At 42.8% G+C, this 23,432-nt stretch overlaps 1 protein-coding gene across 2 annotated transcripts; it reads left to right on the forward strand.

The window, feature by feature from the left end:
* Positions 1-23,432, forward strand: LOC139560184 (prostacyclin synthase-like). 2 transcript variants are annotated; one of them, XM_071376736.1, is made up of 10 exons: positions 12-270; positions 1,137-1,260; positions 1,963-2,138; positions 7,624-7,773; positions 17,103-17,230; positions 19,112-19,293; positions 20,875-21,028; positions 21,652-21,833; positions 22,384-22,535; positions 22,892-23,432. In XM_071376736.1, exons 1-10 carry the CDS (start codon positions 200-202, stop codon positions 23,040-23,042), a joined length of 1,470 nt encoding a protein of 489 aa, XP_071232837.1. In that variant the 5' UTR covers positions 12-199; the 3' UTR covers positions 23,043-23,432. The 2 variants fall into 2 exon arrangements, with proteins under 2 accessions (XP_071232847.1, XP_071232837.1); XM_071376746.1 differs by lacking the exon at positions 22,384-22,535 and having other exon boundaries at positions 1-270.

Consider the following 23,432-nt stretch of genomic DNA (forward strand, 5'->3'; position numbering starts at 1 on the left):
TAAGGCGTCCTACGTGAGCTCTTGCGGATAGGAAGATGGATGAGGAAACATGCAGGGTGAGGTCGGGGAACACCCTGGAACGCCGTCATCGGATGACATAAAACAGCACTATATCAGGTGGACCCTGTCGTCTTAAATTATTCATACGTTTTCACTGCTGCGCACCAAAGTGCATGTAATTCTGTCAAGACTACGAGCTATGATTTGGACGATACTTTTGATTGTCCAGGGCATCCTGATCTTATTCATACTTGTTTCGAAACGCTCTAGGTGAGTACCCTTTTCTAAAATCACTGTTTTATTCGAGCTAATTTCTACTTTTGCAATGCATACATTGAACATAGCATGCATGCTTTTTGTATAAAACTGTATTGTAGCCTTTTCAAACTTGTTTTCACCTGTGCGCATATTTGCGTAGCCTACTTATTAATATATGTATTGCCTACCTATCATAAACTAACCCACCATAAAGTAGTATTTACCATAAACCTAAAATAATCTAAATAGATCTTGATAATATCATAGTTGTATTGAGCGATATATTTAAATGAGCTGTCGCCTGTCAATCATTTTTGAGAGGCACAATTTAGATAATTCTGAGTTTAACCAAAAACCAAGGGATTTACTATAAGAAGTAAACAACATTACTTAATCTGTTAGTTTAGTGGCCTGTTAAATAACAATTTATCCTCCCACTCAACGCTGTGTTTGGAGTTTGGTTAAACAGCCAGGCTTTGAAACTTCTGTCGATTTAAGGACTATTTCTGCTGGCCAGTTAAATGTAAACTTGCGTGTCTCAAAGATTTTGTATCAAAGGTTCATGAAGGCACATCTGTTTTCATCCCTGTTGCTGTATCCTTGGTTGTGAGGAACTGATGGCCTTGTTCTATTCTAAATGTTACTGGGAGAGTTCTGGTTTTAAAACTTCCTGGAAAAGCTGTATATATTTTACACACAGCTGTGTTACACAATGTACTGATAAGAGCCAGGCATGCAAATATTGATTCAATTGATGTATGGGTACAGTCACTATATTAAAATACAAAATATGTGCAATCAGTAATGTTGATATGAACAAATATAGGTATGAATATTAGCTGTTCAAAATTAATTGTATTCTGTTATTTTCTATACAGGTCAGAGAAAGAGCCACCTTTAGATAAAGGAGTTATTCCATGGTTAGGCCATGCCCTTGAGTTTGGAAGAGATGCTGCCAAGTTCCTAACCCGTATGAAGGTGAAGCATGGCGATATCTTCACGGTAAGAGTGGCGATATCCTCCGGACACCCAGCAATAAATGTTTGTTCTCTAGTGGACATCAATTCCTGTTGTCCCTTTGAGATGACATTCTGGGCTTTTCAATGATATCACATGGTTCCTAAAAAAATGGCTGCTGTCAAAATTAGAACATTTTATAGAAATTTGAAAAGAAGTGTGTAATTATTATTTTTGCGACTTTGATATTCAACTTGTTTTCTAGTAAGTGAATATCTCAGGAATAGTTAAGTGAGTTGTCAGTACTGTGTAATATTTTTTTTCACATTAAATAAGAGCTTATAAAGAAATATCCTCTGTAGTGGACAACCGGATGCCGCAACTATGTTTTTCACCTACTTTACCCATTGACTGTAATGTTAAATGTTTTCATATTTACGTCCTAATGACCGTTACAGATAACAATTTTGCACTTACAATAAAAGATAAATAACAATATTTTACAAAATCTCAATCTTAGTAATGTTTTCTTTTCACCCCAAACACTTTTTTGGGGTCTCAGGAGGATATAAAACACTATCCTCAATATCATCTACGTAAATGTACCTTAACCTGATCATCTGTTCTTGCCTTAATTCTCGAATACATCTACAGTAGATTCAATTCTTCACCATTCAGGGTGAGTGTTTGTTTGTGTCACCCTTATTAATTGTGTGTCTGTGTCTGTGTCTGTGTCTGTGTGTGTAGGTGCGTGTGGCTGGACGTTATGTGACAGTGCTGCTGGACCCCAGCTCTTATGATGCTGTGATAGAGGACTCTGTGTCCCTGGACTTCACACGCTATGCACAGGTTCTCATGGACAGGATCTTTAGCCTGCAGCTCCCCCATCACAACCCTGCTGTAGAGAAGGCCATGATGAAACAGTACGTCCCTATCGTTATCCCTAGCACAGTGTCACTCGCTCTTTTATGTGGGCCAGCCCAAAAACAGCTCCACATGCCTATTGATATGGTCAGAGTTCAAAATGACATGTTTTAAATAAGACAATTGAGGACAGCATTATCCAGCCAATAACTGGATCCTTACACAGGTATAATACACAACTGTGTGTGTGTAAAGTTGCTGCCTGGCTCCACCGTAGTCTAAATCAAAATGTTTCCCTCCCTGAGACAGAGAGGTGTCTGGGACCAGGGAATACTACATCAACCATCACAGATATCACTACCATCAGCATAAGTTGGTAAGCAAGATCGCGACAACAGGCATGGACGCTCTGTTCCTAGCTCCTAGTCAACTTTTCTTGTTGGTTATTACTGCACTGTTGGAGCTAGGAACATAAGCATTTCGTTACACCCGCGATAACATCTGCAACATATGTGTACACCAGATGGAGGCTCCTCAGAGGAAGAAGGGAAGGACCATTCTCCTCAGTGAATTTCATAAAAATAAAATAGTGAAATATTAAAAAAGTTATCCTTTTTTGATAAAACTGTACTAAATATATTCACGTCACCAAATAATTGATTAAAACACACTGTTTTGCAATGAAGGTCTACAGTAGCATCAGCAGCACTCTGTAGGGTAGCACAATGGTGTAGCCTGAGGACAGCTAGCTTTTGTCATTCTCTGGGTCCATTGACTTCAATACAAAACCTAGGAGGCATATGGTTCTCACCCCCTTCCATAGATTTGCACAGTAATTATGACAACTTCCGGAGAACGTCCTCCAACCTACAGTATCAGAGCTCTTGCAGCATGAACTGACATGTTATCCACCCAATCAGAAGATCAGAGAATGAATATAGTACTGAAAGCATAAGCTACAGCTAGCTAGCACTGCAGTGCATAACATGTTGTGAGTAGTTGACTCAAAGAGAGAGAGAAAGACAATAGTTGAACAGTTTTGAACAAATTAATCTCTTGCGAGAGAGATTTGGCTAGCTATATTTGGCCCTATTTTTTTTTAAACTTTCACTTATCTAGCGAATGCAGCTAGCTAGTTTAGCCTACTCAAACACCCGGCTCAAACAGAAAGGGATGCTATGTTAGCTAGCTGGCTTTAAGTTTTATTAATTTATTGCCATCGGGGCCCACCGGTGTAACTGCTTTCTGACTTTACACTGTAGTGCATGATTGTAGTGGGTTTACTAACGCGTTAGTTCTAGTAGCTATGTTGACTATGACGTGACAACGATGTAGGCTGTGTGTAGCAGTTAGCGGTCATGATATGAAGGTTTGGCTTGGAAAGGTTTTTTTGCCTGGTCAGACAGCTGATGTGTTGTGCACTGGAGTCCACAAGCGAAGGGAAAAGTTGAGAGGAGGAGAGCGTGTAGATAGTTGTGAGAAGCAAATATATATATATATATATATATATACAATGAGCAAAGTGATCATGCTGTTTTAATGTGGCTGCTATGAAAGTGAACTCTGTTTGCGTGTGATCAGAGGTGTATTCAATCAGCCAATTCTGTTGTAAAATGTTTCTTAAATGGAAGCAAAGGGAACAAAACGGGGATAAACATACATAAATTCGTCCAATAGAAAATCACATTTGCAACTGTTGGATTAATGATTACACCCTAGATCAGCTAGATGCAGGCAAGAGTGTACAAGGCAGTACTGAATGTGTCACTGTAACGGTTCTCGATGGCTGAAGGAAGAGTGGACCAAGGTGCAGCGTTTAAAGTGTTCATGATTTAATAAAAAAAAACATATCGAACAAAAACAACAAACAGGAGAACGAAAGCGAAACAGTTCTGTCTGGTGCAGACACAAAGTAGAAAACAACTACCCACAAAACACAGGTGGGAAAAGGCTACCTAAGTATGGTTCTCAATCAAAAACAACGATAGACAGCTGCCTCTGATTGAGAACCACACCCGGCCAAACACATAGAAATAGAAAACATAGAACAAAAACATAGAATGCCCACCCCAACTCACGCCCTGACCAAACCAAAATAGAGACCTAAAAAGGATCTCTAAGGTCAGGGCGTGACAGTCACTGTCTGTCACCTTGATTACAAAAAAATATTTTGACCTGTTCACCTACATTGTAAACTCGTTCATAGGCTATGGTTGTAGCAACCTCATGATGGATACATGGAAAATGTAAGTACCTACAGTGGCTTGCAAAACTATTCACCCCCCTTCCTATTTTGTTGCCTTACAACCTGGAATTAAAATGGACTTTTTGGGGGGTTTGTATCATTTAATTTACACAACATGCCTACCACTTTGAAGATGCAACAAACAAGAAATAAGACAAAAAAACTGAACTTGAGTGTGCATAACTATTCACCCCCCCAAAGTCAATACTTTGTAGAGCCACCTTTTGCAGCAAATACAGTTGCAAGTCTCTTGGGGTATGTCTCTATAAGCTTGGCACATCTAGCCACTGGGATTTTTGCAAATTCTCCAAGGCAAAACTGCTCCAGCTCCTTCAAGTTGGATGGGTTCCGCTAGTGTACAACAACCTTTAAGTCATACCACTTTGACTAGGCCATTCCAAGACATTTAAGTGTTTCCCCTTAAACCACTCAATTTTTGCTTTAGCAGTATGCTTAGGGTCATTGTCCTGCCGGAAGGTGAACCTCCGGCCCAGTCTCAAATCTCTGGATGACTGAAACAGGTTTCCCTCAAGAATTTCCCTGTATTTAGCGCCATTCATCATTCCTTCAATTCTGACCAGTTTCCCAAGCCCTGCTGATGAAAAACATCCCCACAGCATGATGCTGCCACCACCATGCTTCACTGTGGGTATGGTGTTGTCGGGGTGATGAGAGGTGCTGGGTTTGCGCCAGACATAGCGTTTTCCTTGATGGCCAAAAAAGCTGAATTTTAGTCTCATCTGACCAGAGTACCTCCTTCCATATGTTTGGGGACTCTCCCACATGCCAAACACCAAATGTGTTTGCTCATTTTTTTCTTTAACTTTTTGATATAGGGGGCAGCATTTTCACTTTTGGATGAATTGCGTGCCCATAGTGAACTGCCTTCTACTCTGTCCCAGATGCTAATATATGCATATTATTATTACTATTGGATAGAAAACACTCTGAAGTTTCTAAAACTGTTTGAATGATGTCTGTGAGTATACTAGTTCCCATGCTTTTAAAATAACGGTTCTGTTCTGGAATAGTATGGATCACTTTCATTCCAGGTTCAGTTTCTGTTCCTTGAAAAATTTCATTATTTTCCAGTTTTCTGTTCTGTTCCCTGAACCAGTTCCAACCCCTGGTGCATACAACAAATGTGCTCACCTCCCACCATGCTGTTGCTGGGCACTGTTTGTCACGCCCTGACCTTAGATATCTCTGTTTTCTATATATTTTGGTTAGGTCAGGGTGAGACTAGGGTGGGTACTCTAGTTTTTTGTATGTCTAGGGTTTTTGTATGTCTAGGGGTTTTGTAGGTCTAGGGGTTTTTGTATGTCTATGTTGGCCTGATATGGCTCCCAATCAGAGACAGCTGTTTATCGTTGTCTGTGATTGGGGATCATATTTAGGCAGCCCTTTTTCCCACTTTCTGGTGTGGGATCTTGTTTTTGTATAGTTGCCTTGTGCACTGCAATACTGCACGTTTGTTCGATTCTTTGTTGTTTTGTTGTAAGTTTCACTATTTAAACCTGTTTGGGATAGGGGGCAGCTTTTTCACTTTTGCATGAAATGTGTGCCCAGAGTAAACTGCCTGCTACTCTGTCCCAGATGCTAATATATGCATATTATTAGTAGTAGTAGTATTGGATAAAAAACACTCTGAAGTTTCTAAAACTGTTTGAATGATGTCTGTGAGTATAACAGAACTCATATGGCAGTCAAAAACCTGAGAAAAATCCAACCAGGAAGTGGGAAATCTGAGGTTTGTAGTTTTTCAAAGCTTGGCCTACCGAATACACAGTGTCTATGGGGTTGCACTTCCTAAGGCTTCCACTAGATGTCAACCGTCTTTAGAAACTTGTTTCAGGCTTCTGCTATAAAGGAGGGGGGAATGGGAGCTGAATGAGTCAGTGGTATGACAGAGTGTCTCAGGCTCGTGACGCGCGCTCCTGACAGAGTTAGCTCTCGTTCCAGTGCTTTGCTACAGACGATGGAATTCTCCGGTTGGAACATTATTGATGATTTATGTTAAGAACATCCTAAAGATTAATTCGATACATCGTTTGATATGTTTCTATGACCTGTAACGGAACTTTTCGAGTTTTTGTCTGGACCTAGTGCTCATGAAGATGGATTACTGGGCTGAACACGCTAACAACTAGTGGCTATTTGGACATAAATGATGGACTTTATGGAACAAATCAGTCATTTATTGTCGAACTGGGATTCCTGGGAGTGCATTCTGATGAAGATCATCAAAGGTAAGTGAATATTTATCATGTTATTTCTAACTTCTGTTGACTCCAACATGGCGGATATTTCTTTGGCTGGATTGGGCTCTGAGCACCGTACTCAGATGATGCTTTTTCCGTAAAGTTTTTTTGAAATCTGACACAGCGGTTACATTAAGGAGAAGTCTATCTTTAATTCTGTGAATAACACTTGTATCTTTTATCAATGTTTATTATGAGTATTTCTGGGATTTCTGTGGCTATCTGCAAGATCACCAGATGTTTTGGAATCAAAACGTTACTGCACGTAACGCGCCAATGTAAACTGAGATTTTTGGATATAAATATGCACATTATCGAGCAAAACATACATGTATTGTGTAACATGATGTCCTATGAGTGTCATCTGATGAAGATCATCAAAGGTTAGTGATCCATTTTATCTATATTTCTGCTTTTTGTGACTCCTATCTTTGGCTGGAAAATGGCTGTGTTTTTTTTTTACTTGGCTCTGAACTAACATAATCATATGTTGTGCTATCGCTGTAAAGCCTTTTTGAAATCAGACACGATGGGTAGATTAACAAGATGTTTATCTTTCATTTGCTGTATTGGACTTGTTAATGTGTGAAAGTTACATATTTCCCAAAAATATTTTTGAATTTCCCGCGCTGCCTTTTCAGCGGAATGTTGTCGAGGGGTTCTTTAAGTTCCTAGCACGCTGCGCCTTGGTCCGATCCTTTCAATGAACGTGACACTGTTGTGGAACTACCTCAGTCTATCTCAGCCATATCGTCATTGTGTTGGTTACAGTGCTATAGTGCTTACTTTCTGGCTATACTGTGCATAGACCACTGGCTCTGTGTAGTGGATTTTGAATCCACAGTATCAGTGTTTTGTACCCTGCCACACAGGTTTACTACACAGACATAGGATAGTGTTTCTTAATGCTAGGACCACAGGTGTTTTATGGTGTTTTTTCACATTATTTAGGTAGGAGTGAATTACAGGTTTAGTCTTGATGATGAACGTTCCTCTCTCTTGACCTTAATTTCTTGACTTAAACCTTTGTGTCCTCAGGCACTTTGAGGGGGAGAGCCTGTCCTGCCTGAGCAGCACTATGCACTGCCATCTCCAGTCCCTGCTGCTGCAAGCCCAGAGGCCCTGTCACAACCAGACTGACTGGAACACGGACGGGCTCTTCAGCTTCTGTTACAGTCTTCTCTTCAGGTATGTTTGGAGGGGTTCAAATTGTCATGGAAATTACCACTAAGGATTTAAAGTTAAATGAACAGGTCTTTAGTATCAAGGCTGGAGAGGTTACAACCAACTTAATACTCTAAGTACAAGTTTGTCAGAAGCTCTGAAGGGATGCTCTCCCTTTAGCACTCTTTATACTCATGCACAAACTAGGCGTCTCTGCTCTCAGGGTACAATAATCTGATAATGACCTTGCACACACAGTTTCTAGGCGTTGGGCCAAAGTAACAATGTGTCCCTTTCTGTTCTTCTATCAGTCCCTTCCCTGAGAGCAGTCACAGAACATCCTAACACAATAATCAGGACTCAATATGCTACATGCATTTGCAGAGACACAGAGGACACTAAAAATGTCCACTACACTCCCTCCTTTTATCACCATATGTGATAACAAAAATGTATTTTACTTCTTAACATACATTCAGTCTATCATCAGGAGTGCATTTAGTAAATACTGATTCTTACATACAATAGACAAAAATCCATCTTCATATTTAATACTTTTCCCATTACCCTTCACATTATAAGGTTGCTGTTGTTTAACAACCTAACTTAAAACCTTCAGGTATTTTATCAAACATGGATACTAACTCATTCTTGTATATTATCATCAATTGTAGGGGGAAAGGGGAGTTCCTGGAGAGACAGCAAGTTATCAGTATTACCTTCTTTAGTAGCATTGAACATGATAGTTGCTGAGATTCTAGTTGCCAGGGAAGTACAAAAGGCCTTACATCAAGAAAGCAAAATGATCAAACACTTCAAACAAAAGATTCCAGCTATTACCCACTGAGCTATCTGGGAGCCCCAAGCTCCAAAGAGGCCTTTCAGCCAACCAGTAAACACCCACTCTGATTTCCCAGAATGAGACTTTGTAACTGTGGCAATGTAGTTAGCAAGATCAGTCACATTTGGTGACACATCTGGGACAAAAGTGCAGTATTCGTCGCCAATCAGTGCACAAGTACCCCCTTGACCAGCCAATAAGTAGTTTTGCAGGGCCACCTTACGGGGTGCTTTTACTTCCTCATTCATTGGCCAATGACAATTTTGAGGACAGTTGAATAGTTACGTTTACCCCTGCAAGGAAACCCCTACATATGGGAGACCCTTACCAACTCCCACAGGACACAACCCACATACCCAACAAGAAGTCTTTTATGAGGTGACATTTGGAACAGATTCCCTCCCTCATCTTGACCTTTTACTTCAGTTTTCCTTTGGCTGACTTCTCCTTCTGGTCCACTACTCTGAGTCTGCGGTGGTCCCTTTGGCTCGGGACTTTCATCTTCACCTGAACGGTCAGTCACTGTAGGGCAATCAATGGTTCCAATCAGCACAATGGTGCAGATCCAGGGAGGCCACACAGCCTAAGGGATGGGACTCCCGCCATCCTCCTCAGGGGCAGGAACTTGTCTGCAGTGCGAGACATGAATCCAGGTGTCCCTCTCAGCTACCATTTTACCGCAGTTCGGGGTGGTCAGCAAAACCTGATATGGTCCTCTCCAACAAGGATCCTTACAGCTCTTTCTTCTGTAGTCTTTCAACACCATGAAGTCGTCAGGGCACTGACAATGCTCAGTTCCTCCTGATAGATTGGGCAGAGAAGCCTTCACCTGTGGGAAGAGTCTTAAGAACATTGTTAAGTGAGACTCAGTATGCTCCCAAGTCTTCTTTCATTCCCTGCAACGGCAACCTCTTTTGAGGAAATGGCGTGTTAGTCATTCTCATGGGTTCCCGTGTCAGCACCTCATGGGGAGAGAGACCAGTCACTGTGTGGGATCTGCCTCTCATGCTCATCGGTGCCAATGGAAGCACCTTCACCCATGTCAGGCTTGTTTCACCAATCAGTTTAATCAATAATTTTTTTAGGGTTTGGTTTTCCGTTCTACCGCATCCCCAGATTGAGGATGATAGGCACAATGGTTTCTCAAATCAATCTGTAAAGCCTATGACAGGGAGTGAACAATCTCATCCACAAAATGTCAACTATTGTCAAAGGAGACTTTTGACGGCAGACCCCACCTTGGTATGTATGATCTCTCTCAGAAGAGCCTTTGCCACAGCTGCTGCTGTAGCTCTCCTGAAAGGAAAAGCTTCAATCAATTTTGAAAATATGTCAACAATCACCAAACAATACTTGTTCCCCTCACAAGGGGTCAACTCAATGAAGTCCATCATCAAGTGCTCAAAGGGGCCCTCTGGCCAGGGATTGGACACGTAGGATACTGAAATGCTGCATCCAACATTATTAGTCATACAGATCACACATTTCTTACAAAATAATTCTCCAAACACCTTTTGACACATGGTCTTGACCATGACAATTTAACAAGGTATTGGAAAGTACAATGGGGCATGGCAGGTCTATTAGAATCATCAAGCCATACACCTGAGGTGTCCTTGTGGCAGTGTTCAGCCCACCGCCTTATCTCAGTCGCATCAGCTGCTGCCTGCAAAACAACAACATTATTAGGAGAGAAGAGGTTAATGGGAACAGGAACTGCTGCCATCTGTAGAAAGGGGAAACAGAATAGGAAGCAGCCAGCTTGGCTGCACAATCAGCTTTAACATACATGCTCTGGTTAAACCAAATAACTCTGCTGCATGAGCAGACAAGTGAGGGGGAAGTCTAGCACTTTCCACAGTTTGAACAGCGGTGACAACCGCATAGCCTACTAAAGGTTCACCCTTGTCGTTCCTGAATTCAAAAGAGGAACGTCTTTGTGCAGCCAAGCTGGCTGCTTCCTATTCTGCTTCCTACAGTCCATCTCAATGGTCAATGGGTTAAGCACAGTACATATTTTCATGCTTAGAGTAGTATCCCACATGCCTAAAGCCAACTCCCTGGTACTGTGTCAACACAGTAGACATAAACCCATGATTCTCAGAGACAAAAATATGGAATGGTTTGGTGTGGTCAGGCAAACCCTAAACAGGGGGTCAATAGTAGAGCCTGCTTTAACTTAATCAAGGCTAATTCAGTCTCAGGGGTCCATTCCACCACTTCAGACATTTACATCTTTCTGCCATGAATGTCTTGGCATGTGACAAATAAAGTTTGATTCGAAATACAATCCTGAGGAGGCTGTACTGTCTCCTCATAGTCTTTCAACCATGGGCGGCAGTATCCAGCCACTCCCAACAGAGACATCATGTGCTGCTTAGTAACAGGTTTAGGCAGGGACTTTAGGCTTGAGGCAATATCTTTAGAGAGGGCGTGACCATCAAAAATAATGTCATGACCCAAATATTTAACAGAACTTCTACATAACTTCATCTTAGAGGGGAAAACGTTGACCATTTTCAGCTAAGAAAATCAACAATTCCTTTAGTATCTTCGTGACATATTTCCTCAGATGGGGAACAGACCAACAGGTCATCAACGTATTCAACCACAGTACTACATCCAGAGGCAATACAACCTTCCAGGTTCCTCGCCATTTCCTGGGCAGAAACGGCAGGTGATTCAATGTAGCCCTGTGGCATCACTGTCCAAGTAATTGTTTCCCCAAGAAACGGAAAAGAGTACCAATACTGTGACCTAGGGTCAACAGGGATGCTGACAAATGCATTAGCCAAAACTATAACCGAAAAACAATAGCTGCCTGGGGGAACTTGGGGAATAATAGTAACTGTGTTCAACACCAAGGGTGCTCTTGCGTGAACAGCATCATTAACTGTTCTAAGATCTTGCACAAAATTATATTCACCAAATGGCTTCCTAACAGGTCGAATAGGGGTGTTACACAGATAATTTGGGCATGAGATCAAAGACCCATTTTCAACCAGGGTCTCATGGATGGGAATAATACCCATTTCTGCTTCTTTGCTGAGATGGTACTGATTTTTATATGGTCTGTGATTATTCTTCGGGACAACTTTCACTGGGGTGGCACCTCTCATCTTCCCAATATCAATCTTGGAGACAGCCCAGAGCTGTTCTGGCACTTCATCCAGCCAAAGTATGTGGGAGTTATCTTGAGACACAACCATCATATTCTCGGTAGGAATAGGTTATTTCTTTGGTATCGTTCGGGTGGTAGCCCAGAAAGGAGAAAAAGGTTGCTGTTGATGGTGACCACTTCCCATCACCTTCCCAGGCCACCCAATCAGTGGCTGTCATCACACTCTTCATCCAAGGGTCAACATCGCTACATTCTCCCCCCCCAATTTTTTTTTAATACTACAGTGTGGGACAGCACCTGTTACTTCATACAGTGCTCTCTGTACATCAGACAGCAAAACTCCGGCACCTGTAAATTCCTCACCGTAGTATATTCCATCAATTGTCACTTCCATTCTGCTTTTCTGCTTTGTCCATCTTTGTTGATATTCAGGGTCTTCTTCACACGAGCGGACCGCTGCTGTGCAGTGAACATGTTCTGGGACCTCCCATGCACAGTGGTGTGGAGAGGTAAGTGATCTCTCGTAGTTCACCTTCCACCTCAGGATCGTTCAAATGCCAGGCATAATAACACTGGGACATGCATGGGTATATCTCATTTGTAGGGGAACGGAGGGACAAGCCTTCAGCAGTGCATGCAGCAGTCAGATTTATCTTGCACATCAGATCTCTTCCCAGGAGGTTGACAGGGCAGTCGGAGGAGTACAGATTTTTTATTTAGAGGGGCAGATAGCAACCCCAGTGTCTACTAGGAATTGAATATTCTGGCCAAGTATTTCAATTTCTATCAGGGGATTTTCAGCAATGTGGTAAGTTTCAACATCTAGCATGTGGTTCTTCATCATCAGAGTGTTCTTCTGTTTCCACCTCATCCTATGTTTGTTCCCACCAAAGGGATTTCCAACCCTTACATCTTCAGGCAGTCCTGGCCATTCCCATTCACCCTGGTCATCTCCATCACCAGGACAGTCCCATTGAGATAATGGTGCTGGAGGGGATGGCTGCCGTTTTACGGTCTCATAACCAAATGTGCTTTTTTTTCACATTGTAACTTATTTTGTACATAATGTTGCTGCTACAGTCTCTTATGACCGAAAAGAGCTTCTGGACATCAGAACAGCAATTGCTCACCTCAAACTGGACAAAGATTTTCTCTTTAATGAGTCCGACGAGAAGGATATACTGCTTCCCCGAGACCAGGCCCAAATCCCTGTCATTTACATGAAGAAAAGACTGAGATACAGGGGGCGGAGATCGTGGTACCTTGTGAGAATTTGTCGGGAGTGGGTTAACTGCCACTACCATCCGTCCTATTGGCCAATGTGCAATCACTGGAAAATAAACTGGATGATCTACAATTAAGACAATCCTACCAATGGGACATTAAAAACTGTAATATCTTATGTTTCACAGTTGTGGATGAACGACAACATGGATAATATAGAGCTGGCTGGGTTTTTCATGCATCGGCAGGACAGAGCAGCTACGTCTGGTCAGACGAGGGGCGGGAGTGTGTGTCTATTTGTCAATAACAGCTGGTGTGCAATGTTTAATTTTAAAGAAGTCTTGAGGTATTGCTCGCCTGAGGTAGAGTACCCCATGATAAGCTGTAGACCACACTATCTACCAAGAGAGTTTTCATCTCTATTATTCGTAGCCATCTATTTACCACCACAAACCGATGCTGGCACTAAGACTGCACTCAACGAGCTGTATAAGGCCCTAAGAAAACAAGAAAATGCTCATCCAGAAGCGGCACTCCCAGTGGCAGGGACTTTAATGGAGGCAAACTTAAATCCGTTTTACATCCTTTCTACCAGCATGTCGCATGTGCAACCAGACGGTAAAAAAAAATATTTGGCAAATCTAACCATAATTATATCCTCCTGATTCTTGCTTACAAGCAAAAACTAAAGCAGGAAGTACCAGTGACTCGCTCAATACAGAACTGGTCAGATGACGCGGATGGTATGCTATAGGACTGTTTTGCTGGCACAGACTGGAATATGTTCCGGGATTCATCTAATGGCATTGAGGAGTATAACATTTCAGTCACCGGCTTCGTCAATAAGTGCATTTACGACGTCGTCCCCACAGTGACCTTACGTACATATCCCAACCAGAAGCCATGTACTACAGACAACATCCGCACCGAGCTAAAGACTCAGAGCATGCGTGGACCAATACTCAAGTGTCTTCATTGACATTTTCAACCTCTCCCTGACTGAGTGTGTAATACCTACATGTTTCAAGCAGACCACCATAGTCCCTGTGCCCAAGAAAGTGAAGGTAAACTGCCTAAATGACTACCACCTCGTAGCAGTCACATCGGTAACCATGAAATGCTTTGAAAGGCTGGTCATGACTCACATCAACGCCATCATCCCAAAAACCTTAGACCCACTCCAATTCGCATACCGCTCCAACAGATTCACAGATGATGCAATCTCAATCGCACTCCACACTGCCCTTTCCCACCTGGACAAAAGGAACACCTATGTGAGAATGCTATTCATTGACTACAGCTCAGCGTTCAACACCATAGTGCCCACAAAGCTCATCACGAAGCTAAGGACCCTGGGACTAAACACCTCCATCTACAACTGGATCGTGGACTTCCTGACGGGCCGCCCCCAGGTGGTAAGGATAGGCAACAACCCATCTTCCACGCTGATCCTCAACACGGGGGCCCCTCAGGGGTGCGTGCTTAGTCCCCTCTTGTACTCCCTGTTCACCTACGACTGCGTGGCCAAGCATGACTCCAACACCATCAATAAGTTTGCTGATGACACAACAGTAGTAGGCCTGATCACCGACAACGATGAGACAGCCTATAGGGAAAAGGTCAGAGACCTGGCAGTGTGGTGCCAGGACAACAACTTCTCCCTCAATATGAGCAAGACAAAGGAGCTGATCGTGGAGTACAGGAAAAGGAGGGCCGAACAGGCCCTCTCGAGTCAAGAGTTTCAAGTTTATTGGTGTCCACATCACCAACAAACTATCATGGTCTAAACACACCAAGACAGTTGTGAAGAGGGCATGACAACACATTTTCCCCCTCAGGAGAGGCATGGGTCTTCAGATCCTCAAAAAGTCCTACAACTGCATCATCGAGAGCATCCAGACCGGTTGAATTACCGCCTGGTATGGCAATTGCCCGGCATCCGAACGTAAGGCGCTACAGAGGGTAGTGCCCCCTTTGTTATTACACTGCTGCTATTCACTGTTTATTATGTACGCATAGTCACTTTACCCCTACCTGTATGTACAAATTACCTTGACTAACCTGTACCCCTGCACATTGACTCAGTACCGGTACACCCTGTATATAGCCTTGTTATTGTTATTTTGTGTTCCTTTTATTTAGTTAATATTTTCTTAACTCTATTTCTTGAACTGCATTGTTGGTTTAGGGCTTGTAAATAAGCATTTCACGGTTGTATACATTTAAATTTTATTTGCTAAATGTCCTGGCTTGCCACAGTTGTAGCAGCTCCAGTCTCTTCCTCCAGAGGCGCCTTGCACTCCTCGCCCTCTTCCCATTCCTCTCTCAGCATCATCCTTGACCTCCAACTCCACGGTATCCTCTTCCTCCAGCGAAAAACATAAACTGTGCAGCGTGTAGTTTAGCTCCAGTCTTGGAGTTCTTTCACTTAATCTGTCTTTCTGCATGGGTGATTTAAGGTTTGACATCAGCTAGGGTCTTTGTCTCCCAGCAAATGCATGTATGGGTCACAGCTGTCTTCAGGTCTTGTCGCAGGCTAGTAACCACGGCATGGCACAGCAGGCTGCCATATCATTCTTGGTCAGGTGTCAGATCAGAGTGGTGGAGGAAGATATTCTCCATTCGTTCCTGATATTCCTCAAAGCTCTCATCGGCCTTCATCATGGTGGAATGTATTTCTGCCAGTCTGTGTGCTTTTGGGTATGTTGTCTTTACATTATCAAACACAGCAATGAGTTGGTCAGCACGGTTGGCTCTGGTTGCATCACTGTTCCAACCTACCTTACACTGGTTCCTCTTGAACTTCAAACACCGACAGGGCATTTCCTCACTTTCACAGGTGGGGGGGTTATACATGGCAATGATTGCTCTCACCTCTTCTTCAAACTTCACAGCATCTTTCGCAGGGTCAGTCCATGCTGTCCAATCTTCTGTCTGACACAGTAGCCCCTTACCAAATTTCTTTGCCATCACTTTACTGGGTCTCTTTGGTGCCCAATCTGGGTCTTTATATATACTTTTACTGTTCCATTTTCCCATTACTACTTTTAATTTTACCTTATCAGTTTACATTACTCTAACAATTTACTCATACCTCAATCATTCTGCGAACTAATTTCCCTTTTTCAGTAAATTAGTCAATCATACAAAAATCATTCCACTCAATCACTTACTATTCTCTAAATCCTTAAATGGAGTTCCCAGAACTTCCATGTAGATCCCAGAACTAAGTAAGTACTAATTAAGCTGATAATGACCTTGCATACACAGTTTCTGGGCATTGGGCCAAAGTAACAATGTGTTCCCTTCTTTCTGTTCTTCTATCAGTCCCTTCCCTGAGAGCAGTCACAGAACATCCTAACACAATAATCAGGACTCAACACGTTACATGTAGTCACGCATTTGCAGAGACACCGAGGACACAAAAAATGTCCAACACTATTCTTCTCTCTTGACTCACTCACTCACTCACCCACACGTCCCCCAGGGCCTACGTCAAACACCTGGGATAAACAGTTTACGCACAAGCCCGTTCCACGAGCCACTTTGTTTGTAAATACACCAAGAAGAATGTTGAGTGGCACGTAAGAGGCATCTAATGAAAGAGCAGTGCCACCCATGCTTATTTGAGCCTCCCTCACACAAACACTATGCTTCTAGGCAGCCCTTCCTGTAGCACTCTCCACGCCTACACACTGTAGAAGGCTTTTTATTTATAGCGATGCCAGAGATGTTTGAGTTGGTCATTTAAACACTCAGCGTCCTAATGCGAAGCAGATAATGTAACCATTACTACTTTTCGCGTGAGAGAAGTTTATACTAGTAAAGGCCCACGCTGTGAACACTAATCAGGTGGGTGAGCAGTGGAACACAGGAAGAGTACCTGTTGACCTTAAGTGGGAGGACATCGATAGGAAATGAATCTTAACCATCACTTAAGGCAACTTCAATCAATGTAATGACTACTCTTTGACATGGTTTCCTATGCGTAATTGCTACCTAAACTAGCAAGCTCTGTTTGTTTGGCATACCACCTAGTCTTGTATATCTGAGACCTCAGGTAACATGCCGGAACATTGTTACATTGTGGGAGGCAACCTGTCTGACTAGGGAGACAACATTCTACCTTACACCCACAAACTCACCTACCCACTCTCTCTCCCTCAGGGCAGGGTACCTCACACATTTCGAAGGGGAGCAGAAAAGTAACAGAACAGACCCCATTGACGTTTACGCGGAGTACCGGACGTTTGACAACCTCCTGACCAAAATGGCGAGGACCACGCTAAAACCAGGTGACTAAATGAAGCATGGTCTCTGAAAGAAACATTATGAACCACAAGGTTTTAAATCTGTGTAAAAGTACAATGGCAGATGGATGTGGGAGTTGATAAAAATAAAGAGTAATTGTGTCCGATCTTAGGGCTCAAATAATTTTGAATGTGGTATTATAGATTTAATGTTTTACCCTAATTTTGAATGTATTATAAAGATTGAATAGAGGGAGAATTCAATCTGTATTATTATCACTTTATATGACTCAGCTTTTTGTATCATTGAGTCGTCTGGCTGTTTGTGATATGTCATTTGTCCATGGACTCACTGTGGTGACCTCATCAGTGAAAGGACTTTAGGTTTGTTTCTTGGTTGCCATGGTGCGATCGCTGCAGTGAATTATTTTATCTGAGCGGGTCATATGTTTGAATCCTATTTCCGATTCACACTGGCATATTACTCATGGTCGCTATGTCGTCTCCTCTCACTCTCACACCTGTTTCATACAGGCTCTATCTGATGTCACCTGACACACCTATGTCTTCTCTCACCATTTCACTGTCACCTGTCCCTTTCATCCGCTTATCTCTTATTTTACTCTTCTCTCACGATACATACTGTATATGTTTTTACCTCCAGACTTACTACCACATATCTCCTGTTTCTGATAGTATCTGCCCCACCCGTGTCACTACTGTCACCTCTTTCCATTCATATGGCATGTGGATATCATTGATGTTTCATGTCACATGACTCACTCATTGCTTCATCTTTATGTCATGCTCATTTACATTAGTAAAATACAGTGCATTCGGAAAGTATTCCGACCCCTTGACTTTTCCCACATTTTTTTAACGTTAGCCTTATTCTAAAATTGATTAAATCGTTTTTTTCCCCCTCATCAATTTACACACACTACCCGATAAAGACAATTAAAAATTTTAGCAAATGTATTAATTAAATACTGAAATATCACAATTACATAAGTATTCATACCCTATACTCAGTACTTTGTTGAAGCACCTTTTAGCAGCGATTACAGCCTCGAGTCTTCTTGGGTATGATGCTACAAGCTTGGCGCACCTGTATTTGGGGAGTTTCTCCCATTTTTTCTCTGCAGATCCTCTCAAGCTCTGCGAGGTTGGATGGGGAGTGTCGCTGCACAGCTATTTTCAGGTCTCTCCAAAGATGTTCGATCAGGATCAAATCTGGGCTCTGCCTGGGCCACTCAAGGACATTCAGAGACTTGTCCCGAAGCCACTCCTGCGTTGTCTTGGCTGTGTGCTTAGGGTCGTTGTCCTGTTGGAAGGTGAACCTTCGCACCAGTCTGAGGCCCTGAGCACTCTGGAGCAGGTTTTCATCAAGGATCTATCTCTGTACTTTGCTCCGTTCATCTTTTCCTCGATTCTGACTAGTCTCCCAGTCCCTGCTGCTGAAAAACATCCCCACAGCATGATGCTGCCACCACCATGCTTCACCGTAGGGATGGTGCCAGGTTTCCTCCTGCATAACTTTATTTATTAAATAAATGTAAAAAGTATCCAAATGTTGTGTTATATGTTCACTCAGGTTCCCTTTATTTAATATTTGGTTTTGGTTGATGATCTGATAACATTCAGTAAAACTATGTAAAAATAGAGAAAATCAGAAAGGGGGCAAATACTTTTTCACGGCACTAATCACATTAACTCTGTTTAACCTGTGTGTGTGTGTGTGTGTGTGTGTGTGTGTGTGTGTGTGTGTGTGTGTGTGTGTGTGTGTGTGTGTGTGTGTGTGTGTGTGTGTGTGTGTGTGTGTGTGTGTGTGTGTGTGTGTGTGTGTGTGTGTGTGTGTGTGTGTGTGTTTACTCTTGACTCACCTGTCTGTGCCTGTGTGTTTTTGTATGGGTGTCTGTCTGTCAGAGGAGAAGAGGACTGCCCAGAGTGTGCGGGTGCGTCTGTGGGAGCTGTTGGCCCCGGCGGGGCTGGGTGAGGGCTCGGGGTCCAGCACCTGGCTGAGATGCTACAGGCACCTCCTGCAGGAGGAGGGAGCTGACGAGGAGACGCAGAGGAGAGCCCTGCTGCTGCAGCTCTGGGCCACACAGGTCAGTCACATTCAATGCCCTAACTCACCTCCCTGTGAGTTCTGTCATTGTTACAAAGCAAGGGCTGCCCAGCTATTTAAAGCTGTTCTGAACAGGTCTCATGAATGATTGGTGAAAATCCCTGTTGTTCCATTACACACATAGATAGAAAAATTCCTTTCTATTCAATAGCTTTTTGGAGGTGGGCCAACAATGACACCAAGTTATTTAGCAGCACACCCTTCTGGCTAGCAGCCATCTTAAACATGACAATGTTCCAATACAAAGACGCTCACATGCCAACGTCAGATGCTAGTCTCGATTGGTTAGGGTTACCCTTTGTCAAATTCAGCTTTCAACACAGTGTGCCTCTCAAATTCTGATTCTACTGTGCCTGTTTGTCTGCCACACCTTTTACGCCTTGTCCAACCATTGTAGAATTGTTTTATAATAAGTGATTATTCTTGAAAGACTAGAAATAATTACGAGCCCGTGCAGTGCTTTAAGATGAATACTAATGCTGTATTCTCAACCACTGGAGTGTATGGAAAACCCCCAGAACAGTTAGACCTTATTTTAGTGTTGTTATCTCAGAGAGGGCAGATATATTATCTCTATGTTAGACTACTGCGAGTCCCAGTGGCCTTCAACTACACATGGCCTCAGTGGGATTGTCTCAAGCTGTGTTTCTCTTCCGTGCTAGAATTGTTGTCACAGGGTGACACTGCAGTCTGCTCCTCCTGCTCTAATAAGTATTTCACAACAGAAAGACAGACATGAGTTTAATACTCATCTTTACCACAAGAGTGCACTGGTAGCCTCTTTATGTAGAGAAAAGTGTATGATGTCAGCGAAATGAACCCTTGGAATCCCAAGATGGAAAAAGTAGGCTGTAAACACAAAGATGTCTTCAAGTACATTCTGAGTACACTCTGCTTAGCAGGGTTGGGGTCAATTCCATGAGCCCAACCCTGCTGCTTAGACATTACTTCACCCATTGAGAACTGATAACTGCCTCTAACATTTCCCACAGACACATGATCTACCATCATCATGTAACTCTTGATTGCCATCTTTCAGTTCCCTTTTTTTCAGTAACCCTAATAATTTAGTAAAGAACAAAAGGTGTTACCAACAATATCCTCACCAAACCCAGTCTCCTCCTTGTGGTATTATATTGCATACAACTCCTAGATTGTATATTGTGCAGTTTATTACATAGGAAACATTGTTTGGTCTGGAGGCAATGTAAATTCAGTGGTCTTTCCAGTCATGTACAAACACAGAGAGATGGCCATGGACAGGCCAGTGTGCCCTCAAACACTCCATATTGAGTATCTGTTTGGTGTCTAATGTATTTCCTTTTGAAGTAAGCCATTACAGCACTTACTTCCTGACAGGAAAGGATTTAACTGTACAGACAAGTGTTGGTTGCCCTTTGTGTGAACTACACGACTATGAGAGAAAATAATAAGAGCTGTCATGTAGTGTGTAATGTTCTCTTCTCCGATTACATAATTGCTACCTGTACAATCTCTCTGTGAACTACCAGAGAGGGAACTCACTGTCATTGCCTTCATATCAATCTTCATTTGTGGCCAGGGTAATGTTGGACCTGCTGCATTCTGGCTCTTGGGTTTCCTGTTGACCAATCCTGAGGCCATGAGGGCGGTGAAGAAGGAGTTCAGCAAGATCTCAGGGCAGGACTCAGTACAGTGTCCCCTACTGGACAGGCTACAGCACACACCTGTGTTTGGTGAGGGTTTCTTGTTTCATGGGTCATCTGCACAAAGACAAGGAGCTTCATCCCTATGGGCACATGTACCCTAATGAACAGGGTATTTCTGTTTAAAATCATGAAAGAGAGAGGGGAGGGGGAAAAAGAGATGGAGAGGTGCTGAGAGGGGGAGAGGAAAATTGAAAAGAGAGACACATACAACACACACACACATACAAACTGTTCCCAGGCGAGTGGCCACACAGTCTTTCCCTGAGACCCTAATGAGCTCAATGACTAAAAGACCAGGGCAGATCCACCTGCTCAGACTATGAAAGATGCTCTCAATTAGCTAATGGCTCCCATGTCACCATCAACAGGTGGTCTAACCTCTAGTGCAAATAATGACACTAACCTGAATATAGTAACCTGACTAGCCCTTTTTAATGTGTAACTCCTCTGCAGGGAGTCATCAAATAAGAATGACCTTGGTGAATCTATTATGAGGACATAACCCCTACAAAACCCCAAGCGTTTCGCTACACCCGCAATAACATCTGCTAAATATGTGTATGTGACCAATACAATTTGATTTGATATGCCTAATGAGTCTGTGTACATTAGTGTTCATCTTCTTCTTTTCTTTGCCCTCCCAATCCCAGACAGTGCCTTAGAGGAGACGCTGAGGCTCAGTGCTGCCCCCTTCATTACCAGAGAGGTAGTGCAGGCAAAGACCCTGCACATGGCCGATGGGCAGGAGTACAAACTCAGGAGTGGGGACAGAGTGTGCCTGTTCCCATTCATTAGCCCTCAGATGGACCCTGAGATCCACCAGGAACCACAGGTATGGATGTCACTTGTCCCTCCCACATTATCAAAGAATAGCTCCCTAATTAATGGACAATAAAGATTAGTTTCAAGTCCATCTGCGCATGTTGTCTATCCTATACAACACTAGTTGTATTAATTGTATAGCACAGGTTGAAGATAAGGTACAGTAATAATCATTGACATTTGTTTACATAAGGAGGAAGCACACCTACACAGTTTCTAAAGTGCCCCTCGATTACTGATGGAGAGGGAGAAAAGGTTAAACCCGTAACACTGGACCACTACAGGATTAGCCTGTATGGCACAGGAACACAAACAAACACGGCTAATAGGCGTGGGAAGGGATTTAGTTACACGGCTGTGTCATTCTGTTGTCCTTCTCCACCCTACAGTACCATCCAATTAGTGGAATATGCAGGGAAATTGAAATAATAGGCTAATATTGCCATGTGATATGATATGGTTGCGTGTTGCAGGAAGCGTGAGGGAACGGTCATGTTTGATCATCATTTGTCAGTATGAGCTGGATTCACTGCTTTACCTCCCTGTGTTTCGTGTCATAGAGATTCAAGTATGACCGCTTCCTCAACCAGGAAGGCTCTGTGAAGAAGGACTTCTTTAAAGGAGGGAGACGGCTCAAGTACTACACCATGCCATGGGGCGCGGGCACCAATGGCTGTGTGGGAAAACGCTTTGCTATCAGCTCAATCAGACAGTGAGTGTCTGAGTGTTCCCTGTGGGTGTTAGGGGAGGGCAGAGGAAGTCGGAGGGGGTCAGAGGTCCCCACCTCACCAGAGTCAGGGACAAACTAAATTCTGGGACAGACAATTGATTTGGGGAGATGGAAGGCTTAGCAGCTGTTTGTGACTACGCAGACTCCTCCAGGTGTCTATGCAAGATTGGGTTCCAGTGAGATGAATTTCACTGCTATGCAAATATCCCATTCCAAAGGAAAATACAAATGGGGTATGCAAAAACTGGTATATGCAAATAGAAAATGTTACAGTTTAGACACGTTTGTAATGTATTATGTCAACAACTTACCTATTGTGTCTCTCTCTGTGTGTTCAGGTTTGTGTACCTGGTGCTGTCTCATCTAGAACTGGAGCTGTGTGATCCAGAGGCTCAGATGCCAGAGGTGAACACCAGTCGCTATGGGTTTGGAATGTTGCAGCCTGAAGGAGACCTGGCCATCAGATATAAACCTAGACGGTCACATTGAAGACAGAGAGGGGTGCGGAGATCTCTCAAACCAGACATCAATTTATGCTCATATCAAAGTGTTTGACATATGTCAATATAAAGTCAATATATGTCAATATAAAGTATGTATTTTTGTAACAACACAAATGTACAGTGTAATGTTATTGTGCTATTTATCTTGAATTATAATTTATATATTTCACTTTAAAGTGTTTGTTTTTGTTCTTCACTATTTTGTTTATACAATATGCTGTATCAATGATTAGCTTGGCTCAATAAAACCAGCCCCAAGTGTTTAAAGTGCTTTCCATATAAACTCTTGCCCCACCTAATTACAATGATATATATTTTTAAATGTTCACAACAATTTGGAGCTTATCCCAGTGATTAAATGGTGTCATAAATCCCC

The sequence above is a fragment of the Salvelinus alpinus genome, chromosome 2, assembly GCF_045679555.1.
Source record: "Salvelinus alpinus chromosome 2, SLU_Salpinus.1, whole genome shotgun sequence".
Taxonomy (NCBI): domain Eukaryota; kingdom Metazoa; phylum Chordata; class Actinopteri; order Salmoniformes; family Salmonidae; genus Salvelinus; species Salvelinus alpinus.